Source organism: Otolemur garnettii, unplaced genomic scaffold (assembly GCF_000181295.1).
Source record: "Otolemur garnettii isolate 467f Iridium unplaced genomic scaffold, OtoGar3 scaffold00219, whole genome shotgun sequence".
NCBI lineage: Eukaryota > Metazoa > Chordata > Mammalia > Primates > Galagidae > Otolemur > Otolemur garnettii.
Genome location: NW_003852614.1, coordinates 1,507,316 through 1,525,895, shown reverse-complemented (window position 1 = coordinate 1,525,895; position 18,580 = coordinate 1,507,316). Strand labels below are relative to the sequence as shown.

Genomic DNA, 18,580 nt, shown 5'->3' with positions numbered 1-18,580 from the left:
TTTTTTTTTTTTTTTGAGACAGTCTTACTTTGTCACCCTCAGTAGAGGCTATGGCATCATAGCTCACAGAAACCTCCAACTCTTGGGCTCAAACGATTCTCTTGCCTCAGCCTCCCAAGTAGCTGGGACTACAGGCGTGCATAATGCCTGGCTATTTTTAGAGATGAGGTCTTGCTCCTGCTCAGGTTGATCTCGAACCTGTGAGCTCAGGGTAATTCACCTGTCTTGGCCTCCCAAAGTGTTAGGATTACAGACGCGAGCCACTGTACCTGGCCCTGTAGGCTAGTATTTCTAATACTAAAAACAAAGAAAAGAAAACTACAGACCAATATCTTTTATGTATATAAGTATGAAAATACTAGCAAACTGAATCAGTAATGTATAAAAAGGATGATGTACCATTACCAAATGAGGTTTATCTGAAAAATGTAAGACTTGTTTAGCATCTGGAAATCAATTAATGTAATATACTCTATCAGTAGAATGAAGGACAAGAACCACACGATCATCTCAAAAAACACAGAAAAAGCACTTGACAAAATCTAACACTCTTTCATGATAAAAACACTAGGAATAGAAGGGAACTTCCTCATCCTAATGAAAGGATATGTAAAACCCACAGAAATGTCATACCTAATGGTAAAAGAGAGCCTTCCCCTAAGATCAGAATCAAGACAAAGATGTCTACCCTTGCCACTTCTAGTCAACATTGTCCTGGAGGTCTAGTCAGGACACTTAAGGAAGAGAAATACCAGGGTGCCAAAAAAAGTATACACATTTTAAATGCTGTTGTATATGTATTACTTTTTCTTTCAAAGTTGAATTACAGTAGTAATGTGTAGCATGACGTTTGCTTAAAAAATGGCATTAATGAAATGAATGCTAGCCTCACAATGTGACAGGTAGGACAAAGAAAATGGCAGAAGTACAGTGTCATTCTAATTAATTATCAGCCCTTTACCAGACATATAGAATGCAAATATTTTCTCCCATTCTGTATGTTATCTATTTGCTCTTGATTGTTTCCATGGCTGTGGTGAAGCTTTTTAATTTTATCAGGTCCCATTTGATAATGTTTGTTGTTTTTTTTTTTTTTTTTTTTTGAGACAGTCTCACTACGTCACCCTCAGTAGAGAGTCACAGCTCACAGCAACTTCAAACTCTTGGGCTTAAGCAATTCTCTTGCCTCAGCCTCCCAAGTAGCTGGGACTACAGGCACCCACCATGACGCCTGGCTATTTTTTGGTTGTAGTTGTCATTGTTGTTTGGCAGGCCTGGGCTGGGTTCGAATCCGCCAGCTCCGGTGTATGTGGCTGGCACCCTGGCCACTGAGCTACAGGTACTGAGCCATAATAATGTTTGTTGTGGTGGTGGTTGCCTTTGGGGTCTTCTTTATAAATTCTTTAAATTCTGAAACTGATGTCTGTAAGAGTTTTTCCAACATTTTCTTTTAGAATTCTTATTGTTTCGTGCCCTAGGTTTAAGTCTGTTATCCATGATGAATTAATTTTTGTGAGTGGTAAGAGGTATGAATCCTGTTTTAGTCTTCTACATGTGGCTATCCAATTTTCCCAGCACCATGTATTGAATAGAGATTCTTTTTCCCAGGGTGTGTTATTGTTTGCTTTGTTAAAGATCAGATGGGGCTGGGCACTCTTAGCTCAGTGGTTAGGGTGCCAGCCACATGCTCCAGGGCTGGTGGGTTTAAACCTAACCTAGGCCTGCTAAACAAACAAACAAACAAAAAAAATAGCTGAGTGATGTGGTGGGTACCTATAGTCCCAGCTACTAGGAAGGCTGAGGCAAGATAATCGCTTGAGCCCAAGAGGTTTCTGTGAGCTATGATGCCACAGCATTCTACCTAGGGTGACAAAGTGAGACTCTGTCTCAATTAAAAAAAATAGGGCGGTGCCTGTGGCTCAGTGGATAGGGCACTGGCACCATATACCGGGGGTGGTGGGTTCAGACCCAGCCCCAGCCAAACTGCATTAAGATAATAGCTGGGCATTGTGACGGGCACCTGTAGTCCCAGCTACTCAGGAGGCTAAGGCAAGAGAATTGCTTAAGACCAAGTGTTTAAGGATGCTGTGAGCTGTGTAATGCCACAACACTCTACTGAGGGCAATAAAGTGAGACTCTGTCTCTGCAAAATAAATAAATAAATAAAATAAAAATGAGATGGCAGTATGAGGATGATTTTATATCTGGATTTTCTGTTCTGATCCATTGGTCTATGTCTAACTTCTTGTGCCAGTACCATGCTGTTTTGGTTACTCTAGCCTTGTAGTATAGCTTAAAGTCTGATAAAGTAATGCCTCCCAATTTGTCCTTTTTGCTTAAGGTTGCTTTGGCTATTCGAGCTCTTTTCTGGTTCCATATGAAGTATGGAATTATTTTTTTCTAGATTTTTTTTTGAGACAGAGTTCTACTATGTCACCCTTGGTAGAGTGCTGTGGTGTCACACCTCACAGCAACTTCAAACTCTTGGACTTAAGCGATTCTCTTGCCTCAGCCTCCCAAGTAGCTTGGACTACAGGCTTCCGCCACAACACCCAGCTATTTTTTTTTTTTATTTTTGGTTGTAGTTGTCATTGTTGTTGGGTAGGCCCTGGCTGTGTTCAAACCCGCCGGCTCAGGTGTATGTGGCTGGTGCCCTAACTGCTTGAGCCACAGGTGCCGAGCCTTTTTCTAGATTTTGAAAAAATGATGTTGGTATTTTAATGGAGTGTGTGTTGAATCTATAGATCACTTTGGGTAGTATAGACATTTTAACAACATTGATTCTGCTGATCCATGGGCATTATACACTTTTCCATTTGTTTACATCCTCTGCAATGTCCTTCTTTAGTAACTCATAGTTCTCCCCATAGAGGTCCTTTACCTCCTTGGTTAGATATACAGAGTGGACATAAAGTTTGTGTGCAATTTACTATGTTAAACTATTTTAAATTGCACATGAACTTTATGTCCAACCTATATTCCTAGGTATTTTATTTTCTTTGTTGCTGTTGTGAAGGTATTAAGTCTTTGATTTGATTTTCAGCTTGACTACTGTTGGTATATAGGAATGCAACTGATTTATGTACATAGATTTTATAATCCAAGACTCTGCTGAATTTATTTATCAATTCCAGGAGTCTCTTGGAAAAATCTATGGGTGTTTGTAGATATAAAATCATATTGTCAGCAAAAAAGTGATAGCTGACCCCTTTTTTTCCACATTCAGATACCCTTGTTTTCCTTCTCTGAAATAATTGCTCTAACTAGGACTCCCATCACTATGTTGAACAGAAGTGGTGACAATGGGCAGCTTTGTTTAGTTCCAGATCTAAGGTGAAATGCTTTACATTTTTCCCCATTTGGTATGATGTTGGCTGTGGATTTGCCATATATAGCTTTTATAATTTTACTTTTGAGACAGAGTCTGCCTTTGTTGCCCCCCGTAGAGTGCTGTAGTGTCATACCTCACAGCAACCTCAAATCTCTTGGCCTCAAGCAATTCTCTTGCCTCAGCCTCCCAAGTAACTGGAACTACAGGTGCCTGCCACAATTCTTAATACACATTTTTAGATATGAGGTCTCACTCTAGCTCAGGCTGGTCTCAAACCCATGAGCTAAGGCAATCCACCCTCCTTGGCCTCCCAGAGTGCAGGGATTACAGGTGTGAGCCACCACATCCGGCCCCTGGCTTTTATAGTTTTGAGGTATGTTTCACCTATGCCTGTTTGAGTCCTTATCATAAAACGGTGCTGAATTCCATCAAATGTTTTCTCTGTGTCTACTGAAATGATCATACGGTCTTTGTTTTTGTTTCTATTTATGTGGTGAATCACATTTATAGATTTGCACATGTTGAACCATCCTTGCATACCTGGGATGAAGCCTACTTGGTCATGATGGATTATTTTTTTGATGTGCTACTAAATTTAGTTTACTAGGATTTTATTGAGAATTTTTGAATCTATATTCATAAAGGATAGTGGTCTGTAGTTTTCTTTTTTGTTGTATACTTTCCTGGCTTTGCTATCAAGGTGATACTTAGTGGCTTAGTAGAATGAGTTGGAGAAGATTCTTTCCTTCTCTACGTTATGAAATCATTTCTACAATATAGGTACCAGTTCCTCTTTATAGATCTGATAAAATTATTTGGAAAGTTTTTTATTGCTGTTTCAATTTCATTATATAATATTGGTCTGCTTAGAATTTCTGTTTCTTTCAGATTCAGCCTAAGGTTATGTTTCAAAAAATTCATCTATTTCCTTAACGTTTTCCAGTTCATGTATATATAGATTTTTATGATATTCAGAGATAGCGTTTTGTATTTCTATGGTATCAGGTGTGATTTCTCCTTTTTCATTTCTGATTGAGCTTATGAGGAGGGTCCTTTGGAAATTTTAGCAAGAGGTCTGTTGATTTTGTGTATCTTTTCAAAGAACCAACTTTTGTTTCATTAATCTTCTGTAAAATTCTTTTGTTTTCATTTTCATTTAGTTCTGCTCTGACCTTAGTTATTTCTTTTCTTCTGCTAAGTTTGGGATTGGTTTGCTCTTCCTTTTCTAATTTCTTGAAATGATTCAGTAGATTGTCAATTTGTAATCTTTGTTAAATATATATATATATATATATATATATATATGTATTTAAAGCTGTGAATTTTCCCCTTAGGACTGCTTTTACTGAATCACAGATTTTGATAACTTGTATTCCTGTAGTCATTTAGTTTGAAGAATCTTACGATTTCCATTCTAATTTCCTTCTTGCTCCAATAATTGTTCAGCAATAGGAAGTATATCATAAGTATAATAATTTAATTTTGTGTAGAACTGATTATTTCTGTTGGAGTTGATTTTTAACTTTATTCTACTGTGGTCTGAGAAATTACATAGTATAATTTCTGTTGTTATGAATTTGTAGAAATATATTTTGTGGCCCAAGATATGATCAATCTTGGAGAATATTCCATGTGCTGATGAGAAGAAGGTATATTTAGTAGTTTGGGGGTAGGATGTTCTGTAAATGTCTGTGAGGCCCATTTGCCCTAGAGTCTTGTTTAAGTCCCATGTTTCTTTATTTTTTGCTTGAAGGATCTGTCTAATTCTGTCAGTGAGGTGTTGAAGTCCCAAGATATTATAATGTTGCTGTTTATCATTTTGATTAGACCTAGTAGGATTTGCTTTACAAATCTGGGTACACCTATGTTAGGTACATAAATATTTAATTTTTTTTTTTTTTTTTTTGGAGACAAAGCCTCACTCTGTTGCCCTGGGTAGAGCGCTGTGGCATCATAACTCACAACAACCTAAAACTCTTGAGCTCAAGTGATCTTGCCTTAGCCTCCCAAGTAGCTGGGACTTCAAGCACCTACCACAATGACCAGCTAGTTTTTCTATTTTTTAATAGAGATGGAGTCTTGCTTTTGTTTGGGCTTTTCTCAAACTCGTGAGCTCAGGAAATCCACCCACCTCAGCCTCCCAGAGTACTAGGATTACAGGCATGAGCCACTGTGCTCGGCCTAATATTTAAAATTGTTATGTCTTCTTATTGAATTGTTCCCTTTACAATTATACGGTGACCATCTTTATCTGTGTTTATTTTTGTTGCTTTGAAGTCTGTGTTATCTGATATGAGAATGGCTACACCAGCTTTCTTTTGATTTGCATTTACATGGAATATTGTTTTCCATTCCTTCATCTTAAGTCTGAATTTGTCCTTGTGAGTTAAGACACCTTTCCTGGAGACAGCAGACACTTGGCTTGTATTTTTGTATTCATTTAGCCAGTCTGTGTCTCTTGAAAGAGTAGTTCAGTTTATTCACATTTATTGAGAGAATTGATAAGTGGGTGGATTTCTGTTCATCCTGTTGAAGAGAACTTCACTGCTTTGTTTTACTGCTTGAGCCACTGTATAACCAATTATTTTATCTGTGGTTATTTTAAACTGATGGCAACTTAACTCTGCTCACAAAAAAGTTTTTTTTTAAAGCTTAAAAAATCTCCTCTACACTTTAACTTCATCCCCCCACTTTTTTACTTTTTGTTGTTTTCATTTATATCTTTTTATACTATCTATCTCTTAAAAAGTAGAAAGTTGTTATTTTTGATATCTTTGTCTTTTGGTCTTCCCACTTATGATATGAGTAGTTTATACACCACAATTACAGTGATAGAACACATTCTGTATTTGTCTGTGTATTTAATATTACCTGTGAGTTTCATACCTTCAGATGATTTTATTGTTCATTAATGTTGTTTCTTTCAGATTGAAGAGCTTCTTTTAGCATTTCTTTTTTTTTCCTTGAGACAGAGTCTCACTATGTCACCATGTGCCATGGTGTCACAGCTCACAGCAACCTCAAACTCTTGGGATTACGCTATTCTCTTGCCTCAGCCTCCCTAGTAGTTGGGACTACAGGTGCCTGCCACAGTGCTTGGCTATTTTTAGAGATGGGATATTGTTCTTCTGAGCTCAGGCAATCTACCCACCTTGGCCTCCCAGAGTGCTAGAATTACAGGCATGAGCCACTGCACCCAGCCTTCTATGACCTTCTTATACCTGAATGTTGATATCTTTTTCTAAGTTTGGAAAGTTATCTGTTATTATTTCTTAGAATAAATACTCTGCCCCAATCTCTCTCTCTACCTCTTAGATTTGCCCTTTTGAGGCTATCTAGTTCTTGTAGGCATTCTTAATTCTTTTCTATTCAGTCTCTTAGTGAAATTTATCTGATAGCATTCTGAATTTCTTCTCCATGTTGTCTTTAAGTTCACTGAGCTTCCTCAGAGTAGTTATTTTGAATTCTGTCTGAAAGGTCACATACACTCATCACTCTGGGATTTGTCACTGGTGCCTTATTTAGTTCACTTGGTAAGATATTTTCCTGGATGTTCTTTTTTTTTCCTTTTTTTTTTTTATTTCAGGCTCCTTTATTCCATGAATATTTACAGAACATCAACTATAGGCAAAACACTGACATAATCAACCTGGATGTTCTTGATGCTTATGGATGTTCATTAATGTCTGGGCACTGAAAAGTTAGGTATTTTAATTGATCACAATCAGTTTCCTTTGTTCCTTCTCCATTCCCGGTGCTTTACTTGACGAGCTATTAAAAAAAAGAAAAAGAAAATTTAGGCATTTATTCTAATCTTGGCAGTCTGGGCTTGTTTGTACATGTCTTTCTTGGGAAGGCTTTCCACATATACAAAGGGAATTGGGTGTTGTGATCTAAGTCTTTAGTCATTGCAGCCATATTAGCACTAGGGGGCTCTACATGACCAGTAACAGTGTGACTCTTGCAGACTCCTGGTAGAACCTTGGTGGGTTTGGGTAGAAATAAAAGAGAATTCCTTGGATTGCCTGGCGAACTCTCTCACTATCTTTCGTCACTTTCCTCCAGACAGGAGGAGTCTCACATTCCATGTTGGGCTGCCTAGAGTTGAGGAAGAGGTGGTGCAAGCACTTCCTCCATAGCTACCATAGCAAAGACTGCAGCTCAGCTAGGTCACACCTGAAGCCAGCCGTCTAATTCAAGGCCCTTAGTGACCACTACCTAGCTACTGCTGGTATTTATTCAAGATACAAGGGCTTTTTAGTGAGTAGGTGGTGAATCCTGCCAGGACTGCATCCTTCCCTTCAGGATGGTGGGTTTCCTTCTGGCCCAGGGTGAGTGAGCCTAGAAATGCTATCCAAGAGTTGAGGCCTGGAATAAGAGGCTTCAGGAATCTACCAGGTATTTTCTTTTACTATGGATAAGCTGCAAGACAAAGCCGTCTGTATTTTTACCTTTCCTTTCCTTTCCTCAAGCTGGAGTCTCTCCCTCAGCTGCACTGCCTGGAAGTGGAGGAGCAGTGATGCAGGCATTCCCTTGGCCACCACAGCTGGTATCCCACTGTGTCACATGAACCCTATGTCCGCTGGCTCTGAGCCCAGTGCGGCACCAGGACTTGCCCAAGGACTGTCCTTGTGGCCTGACTGCCTTTCAAATTTATTATCAGTCTCAGGCCACTTTAGTCAGCCAATGTTGTAGCTGGCTGGAACTCAGGTTCCTATGGCTGGGAAAGAGAATTCCCCTCTGGTCAGACCCATGCTCCCTCTATGGGCTTGGCAGAATCCTACCCTGTATTGTGGCAGCACTGTATTGAGTTCCAGTGAAAATCCCCATAATCACTTTGCTCTCCCTCCCCAAGGCAGGCTGATTCTCTCTACCTGGTGTTGGTGAGCCACTGAGAGGAGATGGGGAGGAGGTTGGAGGAAAAGGATGTAGGCAAAGCAAGACTATCTTTTCTATCCTCTTCAGTGCCTCTTTCCTTGATAGGATGTTAAAACCAGGTACTACAATCACTCACCTGATTTTTGTTTATTATAAACATGATTTCTCGCGTGGATAGTTGTTCAATTTGTTGTTCCTATGAGTAGATGATCACTGGAGGGTTATATTTTGTTACTTTGCCTCTTCTCCAGCTGTATTTCTGTACACTAGCAACTTATAATTTAAAAATGAAACTAAGAAAATAATTGGATTTATTATAGCATCAATACAAATAAAATATTTAGGAATAAACTTAGCAAAAAAAGTATAAGACTTGTAAACTCAAAAACTATAAAACACTATTGAATTTAATTAAAGAAGACCTAAATAAATGGAAAGATATCCTATGTTCATGAACGGAAAGACCTAATATTCTAAAGATTGAATGCTCTTCAGATTGATTTATAGATTCAACACAATCCCAATCAAAATTCTATCTGGCTTCTTTATAAAAATTTACAAGTTCATCCTAAAGTTAGTATGGAAATGCATGGGATCCAAAATATTCAAGGTAATCGAAAAGGAGAACAAGTTTAGAGATGTCGTGCTTCTTGATTTAAAAACTTTCTAGAAAGCTTTTCTACTATGAAACTTTACTTTCATAGTACTTAAATCTGTGTAATGCTATATAAGGATAGACATGTACATCAATGAAACAGAATTGAGAATTCATAAATCATGTCATACATTTGTGGTCAATTATATTTAGTAATGACTTAGTTTTGTTTAGGAATGAAAAATCTCTTCTTTAGCTGCAAGTTATTTTAATTTTATAAATGGTTGGTTATATTATAGGCTCTCTCCTTTTTGCCAGCTAATTCGAAGGGATAATGTTGTTTTTAGAAGAATAGCTTTTGGGATAGAAATATCCTCGTTTTATGATGGGATAAACTGGTAAGGGGTTCAGGGAGTTGGAAATACTGGTCTCTTTCTCAGGACCTGTGAATCTTAGCTCCATTAATAACTACAGTATGTAGAAGGGACTATTCATTAGATGATCTTCTCAACCTGAGGTTCCATCTAGGTCTCATATTCTATGACATTATTTCTAATAATTGACTTGTGACTGAGACTCCAATAATTGTTGGAGACTCCTGGGAGGCCAAGGCAGGTGGATCACTTGAGCTCAGGAATTTGAGACCAGACAGAGCAAGAGCGAGACCCCATCTCTAAAAAAATAGCTGGGCATTTTGGTGAATCCCTATAGTCCCAGCTACTTGGGAAGCTGAGGCAAGAGGATTGCTTGAGCCCAAGAGTTTGAGGTTGCTGTGAGCTATGATGCCATGACACTCTAACAGGGGCAAGAAAGTGAGACTGTCTCAAAAAAAAAGTTGCTCAGTGGTTAGGGTGCTGGCCACATGCACCAGAGCTGGTGGGTTTGAACCTGGCCAGGGCCTGCTAAACAACAATGACCAACAATAACAAGAGAATTGGGCATTGTAGTGGGTGCCTGTAGTCCCAGCTACTTGAGGCTGAGGAAAGAGAATGACTTAAACCCAAGAGTTTGAGGTTGCTGTGAGCTATGACACCACAGCACTCTACCCAGGGCAACAGCTTGAGATTCTGTCTCAAAAAAAAAAAAAGAATTGTTGGAGACTTTACATCTTTTATGTTTACCTGGATGGAGTTGAAACACATTCTTCTTAATAAAGTATCTCAAGAATGGAAAAAATATCCAAGGTACTCAATACTAGTATAAAACCAACATATAAGCATATAAACAATTACACGCCCATACAAATGATAAAGCACAAATATAGTCTAGCAAGTGTAAGGGGTAGAAAGGAGAGGGGAGGGGGATGGCAGGAGGAAGGAGGGCAATTGGTGGGATCTCAACTAATGTGCACAATGCAAGGGTATTCAGCTTGCCCTCTGGGTGAAGGGCTCTTCTACAATTTGAACTTTACCTTGGAAGTGTGAACAATGTAACCTAAAACTTTGTACCCTCATATTAATTTGAAATTTTAAACAATTGGCCATAGAGAAATAAGCTAAAGGGGAAAAACCACTACCCGTCTATATACAGACATGGCCTCTAGAGCTATCAGTTCTTGACTGTAATGGGAGAAGTAATGGGATATGAAAGCAGCTCACTGTATTGTATTTAGCCTTCTTATCAAGGATGTCTTGAAAGACTCCTTAGTTGCAATAAAGTTTTATTTTAGATAGCTGAACAGCAATGAAGATCTGACTTTTTTCTTGTCAGGACCGTAAGAGGCAATATGAGCTGCTCAAACTTGAAAGAAACTTCCAGAAACAATCCAATGTGCTCAGACGTAAAACTGAGGAGGTAAGAAAATTCAATCTGCTATGTCAGCTGTATTGCCCATCTTCAGGCTCAGATACTGGCAAAGTAATATCCCTTAAATGAGCAAGGGTAAGAAACCAGGGATGCCAATCTTGACCAGCAAGCTAGGTATGACAGCTCATGTCTATAATCCCAGCACTTTGGGAGGCCAAGGAAGGAGGATCATTTGAAGCCAGGAATTAGTGACCAGCCAAGGTAGCATAGCAAGACTACTGTCTTTACAAAAAAGACACGTACCTATAGTGGCACATACCTATAGTCTTATTCTAACAACTTGGGAGGCTAAGGTGGGAAAATCACTTGAACCTATGAGTTCAAGGGTACCATGAACTATGATGGTGCCTCTGAATTCTAGCTGGGTGACAGAGGGAGACCCTGTCTCTAAAATAAAAAAAATTCACTATGTGCCATTTTTATTTAGGCTGCAGCCGCCAACAAGCGTCTCAAGGATGCTCTTCAAAAACAACGAGAGGTAGCTGATAAGCGGAAAGAGACTCAGAGCCGTGGAATGGAAGGCACTACAGCTCGAGTGAAGGTATGGACAACTTGAACTGCCATTTCTTTTCTTTTTCTTTCCTTTTTTTTTTTTTTTTTTTGAGGCAGAGTCTCACTATGTTGCCCTGGGTAGAGTGCTGTGCCATCACAGCTCACAACAACCTCAAACTCTTGGGCTTAAGTGATTCTTTTGCCTCAGCCTCCCAAGTAGTTGGGACTGCGGGCGCCTGCCACAATGCCTGGCTAGTTTTCTGTTGTAGTTGTCATTGTTGTTTGGCAGGCCTTGGCCAGGTTCGAACGCTGAGCCCCTGTGTATGTGGCCGGCACCCTTGCTGCTGAGCTACAGATGCCGAGCCTTGAACTGCCATTTCTCTTGTGTACACTGGGAATAGTAAAAAGTGGGAAGTGGCTGGGTTTTGGTTTAGAAATAAACACTACAAAATCTAAAATTCTACCTGAAAGGCTTATTTCCTAAAAGATATGAATGTCTTTGAACTATTGTTAAAGATCAAGAGTATAGAATCCCTTCTAGTCTTGCCCTAGTTACTTTCTTTAAAACAGCTTTATTGAAGTATAATTCACATATAATAAATTATACATCATAAATCTGATGAATTTAGACACATGTATGGGCCCATGAAATCAGCACAAATCATCACCACAATCAAGATAATGGCAATTTCCATTGTTGCCAAAATGTTCTTTGTATCCATTGGTAATCTCTCCCTCCCCTCCTTGACCTACTCCTCTACTCCCCATTCTGGGTGGTTCTAGGTGGCAACCATTAACCTTCTTTTTGTCACTGTATCTGTTTTTATTTTTTAGAATTTTATAAAAATAGAATCATTCAGTATAATTTTTTCTGGCTTTTATTCAGCATAATTATTTTGAGACTCATTCATGTGGTTGCATATATCATAATTTCTTTTTATTGCTAAGCAGTATCCCATTCATTATGTGGCTATACCATAATTTGTTGACACATTCACCTATTTATGGACATTTGGGTTGTTTGCATTTTGGGGCTATTACAAATATTATACTAAATGTTTATATACAAGTCTTTGTGTGGACATACATTTTTATTTCTTTTGGGTAGATAGCTTAGGAGTGGAATGGTTTTCTCAAATGGTAGGTGTATGTTTTAACTTTTAAGCAACTGCCCACTCTGGGAGGCCAAAGTGGGTGAATTGCCTGAGTTCACAGGTTTAAGACCAGCCTGAGCAAGTGCAAGAACTTGTCTCTAAAAAAAAAAAAAAAAATAGCCGGGTATTTTGGTGGGTGCCAGTAGTCCTAACTACTTGGGAGGCTGACACAAGAGAATCGCTTGAGCCCAGGAGTTTCAAGTTGCTGTGAGCTATGACACCACAGCACTCTTAAGACCGAGGGCAACAAAGTAAGACTCTGTCTCAAAAAAAAAAAAGTTTTTAAGCAACTGCCAAACTGTTTTCCAAAGTGGTTATACCATTTTACATTTCTACTTGCAATATATAAGGGTTCTAGTTGCTGCATATTCTCGCCAATATTTAACATAGTCAGTCTTTTAAATTTTAACTATTCTGAGTTGACAACTAGTGACATATGTATGTTTTGTTTCTGTGATGTATCTATTCAAATCTTTCCCTCTCTTTTTTGTATCCTTTTCTTATTAATACTTTCTCCTTTTTAAATTTCTTTTTTTTTTTTTTTGAGACAGAGCCTCAAGCTGTCCCCCTGGGTAGAGTGCCATGGCATCACAGCTCACAGCAACCTCCAACTCCTGGGCTCAGGCGAGTCTTTTGCTTCAGCCTCCCAAGTAGCTGGGACTACAGGCACCCGCCACAACGCCTGGCTGTTTTTTTGGTTGCAGCCATTATTGTTGTTTGGCAGGTCCGGGCTGGATTCGAACCTGCCACCTTAGGTGTATGTGGCTGGTGCCTTAGCCACGTGAGCCACAGGTGCTGAGCCTTAAATTTCAAATATTAAGGATCAGCTATGGTGGCTCACACCTACAATTCTAGCACTCTGGGTGGCCGAGATGAAAGGATTGCTTGAAGTTAGGAGTTTGAGATCAGGCTGAGAAAGAGTGAGACCCTCTCTCTACTAAAAATAAAAAGAGATTAGCTGGGCGTGGTTGTACATATCTGTAGTTCCAGCTACTCAGGAGGCTGAGGTCAGAGCATTGATTAAGCCTAGGAGTTGGAAGTTGCAGTGAGCTATGAGGAGGCCACTATAATAAGCTATGGCAACAGAGCAAAACTGTCTCAAAAAATATATATTAAGGGGGAACAAAATTTTTCGTACATGGGTACTTCATGTAATGTTTAAATCAAGGAGTTTGGTGTGTTCTTCACTGGAATAGTGTTCACTGTACCCATCTTTTAATTGAGTTATTTGAGGTTTTTTTCTTATTAGAATTAGAATTCCCTTTTTTTTTTTTTTTCTCTAAGACAGAGCCTCAAGCTGTTGCTCTGGGTAGAGTGCCCTGGCATCATAGCTCACAGCAACGTCCAACTCCTGGCCTTAGTGATTCTCTTGCCTCAGCCTCCCAAGTAGCTGAGACTAGAGGTGCCCGCCACAACACCTGGATATTTTTTGGTTGCCGTTGTCATTGTTGTTTGTCAGGCCCAGGCTGGGATTCAAACCCAGCAGCTCTAGTGTATGTAGCTGGCACCTTAGCTGCTTGAGCTGCAAGCACCAAGCCTCTTATTAGAATTCTTCATATATTCTAGGTACATCCAACAGAGGATTTCTGTTTTACCAATATTTTCAACTGGGCTATGACTTACCTTTTCATTTCTTAATAGTTTCTTTTGAAGAACAAAGCTTTATTATTTTATTAACTAAATTCTGCCAAACTAATGGTCACTAACATGTCCTACGTTTTCTTCTAAAAGTTGTGTATTTTTAAACTTTATATTTAGGTCTGTAATTTATTTTGACTTGATACCTTTATCAAAATGACCATACATCTATTTCCAGATTCTATTTTATTGATCTACCTGTCTATTTTTATGTCAATGCCAAAATGTCTTCAATATAATTGCTTTATAAGAAGTCCTGAAATCAGGTAGTATATGTAGTAAATGCTCCAATGCACTTCTTTTTCAAAATTGTTTTGGGAAAACTAGATCTTTTTGCATTTTCATACAAATTTTAGAATCAGCTTGTCAATTTCTGCAAAAAACCTTTCTGGGATTTTGATTAGGATTATGTACAATTTATAGATCAATTGGAGGAATATTAACATCTTAAGAATACTGAGTCTTTACAGCTATGAATATAGTACATCGCTGCACTTATTTAGGTTTTTTATTTCTCTCCACAATGTTTTAGTTTTTAGTGTACAAGTGTTGCATATCTTATGTCAAATATGTCCCTAAATATTTCATATTTTTATGATGTTGGAAATGGAATTTTTTCTTTTTTTTCAGATTAATTAAAGGGTATATATGATTAGGTTATGTTGTTTGCATTGGCTAGGAAAAGTCTGAATGGTATTTGAGTCCTTCACCCATGTGGTATGCCATATATCCCTACATTGTATCTGTTAGGTAGGGGCTTACTGAGCCCCTTCCACCTCTTCCCACCCGTATTCTTGAATTTAATTGTTTTTCCTCTTATGTGGGCCTGTAGCTATTCATCAAAACTCAGTAAAGTATCTCAAGAATGGAAAAACAAGTATCTCACATACTCAATGTTAATGTGAAATTAGTAGATGAACAACTACAAGTATTTTTTATTTCCATTTCCAATTGTTTGGATGCACTTGTTATTTCTCATAGCTTTTATTTAGAGTCCTTAGTATTTTCGATTTAGACAATCATGTCATCTGAAAATAGGGATAATTTTTTATCTTCTTTTCTGCTTTGTGCTTCTTTTCACCCTTTGTCTTATCTTATGGCACTGGCTAGTATCTGCTAGAACCAGTACAGTATTAAAAAGAGTAGGTGAGAAAATACATACTTGCTTTGTTCTCAGTCTTAGAACACATTCAATGTTTCACCATAAAGTATGGTATTTGCTATGAATTTTTTGTATATATCCTTTATAAGGTTAAAGCAATTCCTATTTATTCCTAGTTTGCTAAAGTTTTTGTTATTAATTGATGTTGGGTTTCTTAAGAAACTTCTAGCCCAGCGCCTGTGGCTCAAGTGGCTAAGGCGCCAGCCACATACACCTAAGGTGGCCTAAGGTGGCGGGCTCAAATCCAGCCCGGGCCCACCAAACAACAATGACGGCTGCAACCAAAAAAATAGCTGGGCGTTGTGGTGGGCACCTATGGTCCCAGCTACTTGGGAGGCTGAAGCAGGAGACTCGCTTGAGCCCTGGAGTTGGAGGTTGCTGTTGAGCTGTGATACCATGGCACTCTACCCAGGAAGACAGCTTGAGGCTCTGTCTCAAAAAAAAGAGAAACTTCTTTTTTTCTCTTAAGATAATCTTGGCTCAGCGCCTATAGCTCAACCAGCTAAGGCGCCAGCCACGTACACCTAAGGTGGCGGGTTCGAATCCCCAGCCTGGACCCGCCAAACAACAATGATAGCTGCAACCAAAAAATAGACGGGCGTTGTGGCGGGCGCCTGTGGTCCCAGCTACTTGGGAGGCGGAGGCAGGAGACTCGCTTGAGCCCAGGAGTTGGAGGTTGCTGTGAGCTGTAATGCCACGGCACTCTGCCCAGGGGGACAGCTTGAGGCTCTGTCTCAAAAAAAAAAAAAAAAGATAATCTTATAGCTGGGTGTGGTGGCTCATGCCTGTAACCCCAGCACTTTGGGAGGCTGAAGTGGGTAGATTGCCTAAGCTCAGGAGTTCGAGACCAGCCTGAGCAAGAGCAAGACCCCATCTGTAAAAATAGCCAGACATTATGGGCTCCTGTAGTCCCAGCTACTCGGGAGGCTGAGGCAAGACAATCACTTGAATTCAAGAGTTTGAGGTTGCTGTGAACTGTGACGCTACGTCACTCTACTATCTATAGTGAGACTGTGTCTCAAAAAAAAAAATGATGATTTTATAGTTGGTTGGCTTATTTGTTTTTAGTCTATTGGTGTGGCAAATGATGTTGATTTTTTTCCCCAATTTATTTTATGAAGACATAACTGACATACAGTAAAATTTATCTTTTTGTACAATTCTATAAATTTTGACAACATGTACACCTATATAACCACCACAATAATCAAGATAGAAAATAGTTCATTTATCCCCCAAAACTCTTCCATGCTCTTTTGTAATCATACACCTCCCACACCCCTGGCCCTTGGCAAATACTAAGCTGTATTCTGCCATTATTGTTTTCCCTTTCCATCAGTGTCCCATAAATAGAAACATGCAATATGGACTCTTTGATTTGGCATATGCATTTGAGATTCATTCATGTTGTGTGTGTGTCAGTAGTTTGTGCCATCTTTTCTTTTCTATTGAGTAGTATTTCATTGTATGGATGTACTATAGTTTGCTTATTCATTTAACCTATTGAAGGATATATTGAATTTTTTTTTTGAAGCAGAATCTCACTTTATCACCCTGGGTAGAGTGCCATGGCATCACACAACCTCAAACTCTTGGGCTCAAGTGATCCACTTGCCTCAGCCTCTCAAATACCTAGGACTACAGGTGCCTGCCACAATGCCAGCTATTTTTAGAGACGGAGGTCTCACTCTTGGTCAGGCTGGTCTTAAACTCCTCAGGCATTCCACCCACTTCCACCTCTCAATGCTAGGATTACAGGTGTGAGCCAGCATACCTGGCCTATATTGGATTTTTTGTTCCAGTTTTTGGCATTTATGAAGAAAGCTGCTATTAAAAATCTCACAGATTTTAGGCTGTACTACAAGGCCATAGTGGTAAAGAAAGCATGGTACTGGCACAAAAATAGAGACATAGACATTTGGAATCGAACAGAAAACCAGGAAATAAAACCAGCAACTTACAGCCACCTAATCTTCAGTAAACCTAACAAGAACGTCCACTGGAGGAAAGACTCCCTATTCAATAAATGGTGCTGAGAGAATTGGATATCCAGATGTAAAAGACTGAAACTGGACCTGCACCTTTCTCCACTCAAAAAAATTGATTCAAGATGGATAATGAACTTAAATTTAAGGCATGAAACAATAAAAATCCTCAAAGAAAGAATAGGAAAAATACTGGAAGATATTGGTCTGGGGAAAGACTTTATGAAGAATGCCATGGCAATAGCAACAACCGCAACAATAAACAAATAGAATTTAATTAAAAGCTTCGGTAGAGCCAAGGAGACAACAGCCAAAGCAAATAGACAACCTACCCAATGGGAAAGGATATTTGCATATTTTGAATCAGACAAAAACTTAATAACTAGGATTTACACAGAACTTCAGTTAATCCACAAGAAAAAAACCAACAATCCCAAACATTAATGGGGAAGAAATGAACAGAACCTTCTCTAAAGAAGATAGGCAAATGGCTATCAAATACATGAAAAAATGCTCATCATCCCTAATTATTAGAGAAATGCAAATTAAAGCCACCCTGAGATATCATCTAACCCTAGCGAGAATAGCCTATATCACAAAATCTCAAAACTGTAGACTCTGGTGTGGATGTGGAGAGAAAGGAACACTTTTACACTTCTGGTGGGACTGCAAACTAATACAAACATTTTGGAAGGAAGTATGGAGAAACCTTAAAGAACTCAACCTAAACCTCCCATTTGATCCTGCAGTCCCATTACTGGGCATCATTCCAGAAGGGAAAAAAAGCTTTCATTGTAAAAATACTTGTACTAGGCTGTTTATTGCAGCCCAATTTACAATCGCTAAAATGTGGAAACAGTCAAATGCCCTTCAACCCAGGAATGGATTGGCAAGCTGTGGTGTATGTATACCATGGAATATTATTCAGCCATTAAGAAAATGGAGATTTTGCAGCATTTGTACTAACCTGGACAGAGATGGAACCCTTTATCCTTAGTGAACCATCACAGGAATGGAGAACCAGAACATGCCAGGTGGACCAGTTTTCTTGTGGAAATGGGTGTTGCATTCTAAGAGCATGGCTGTGTGACAGGGAAAATGACTGTGGTGACCAGACAGATGAAATGGCATCTCGTGGGTCTCACTATGTCACCCTCCATAGAATGCTGTGGCGTCACAACTCACAGCAACCTCAAACTGTTGGGCTCAAGCAATTCTCTGGCCTCAGCCTCTCAAGTAGCTGGAACTACAGGTGCCTGCCACAATGCCCACCTATTTTTTAGAGATGGGGTCTCGCTTTTGTTCAGTCTGATCTCAAACCCGTGAGCTCAGGTTATCCACCTGCCTCAGCCTCCCAAGTGCTGAGATTACAGACAAGAGTCACTGAGCCCGGCCTATAGATGTATTTTTAATAGCTTTACTACATGTTATAGTACTGTTAAAAGTGGGAAAATAGACTCGGCGCCTATAGCTCAACCGGCTAAGGCGCCAGCCACGTACACCTAAGGTGGCGGGTTCGAATCCCCAGCCCGGACCCGC

General features: G+C 39.3%; 1 protein-coding gene across 1 annotated transcript in view; it reads left to right on the top strand.

Moving 5' to 3' along the window:
- Positions 1-18,580, top strand: part of KIF4A (kinesin family member 4A) — a 150,235-nt gene that overhangs the window by 107,375 nt on the left and 24,280 nt on the right. Inside the window, exons 19-20 of the mRNA XM_003801762.3 lie at positions 10,515-10,598; positions 11,038-11,151. Of these exons, the coding sequence (XP_003801810.1) occupies positions 10,515-10,598; positions 11,038-11,151 (198 nt within the window). The remainder of the gene's footprint in view (positions 1-10,514; positions 10,599-11,037; positions 11,152-18,580) is intronic.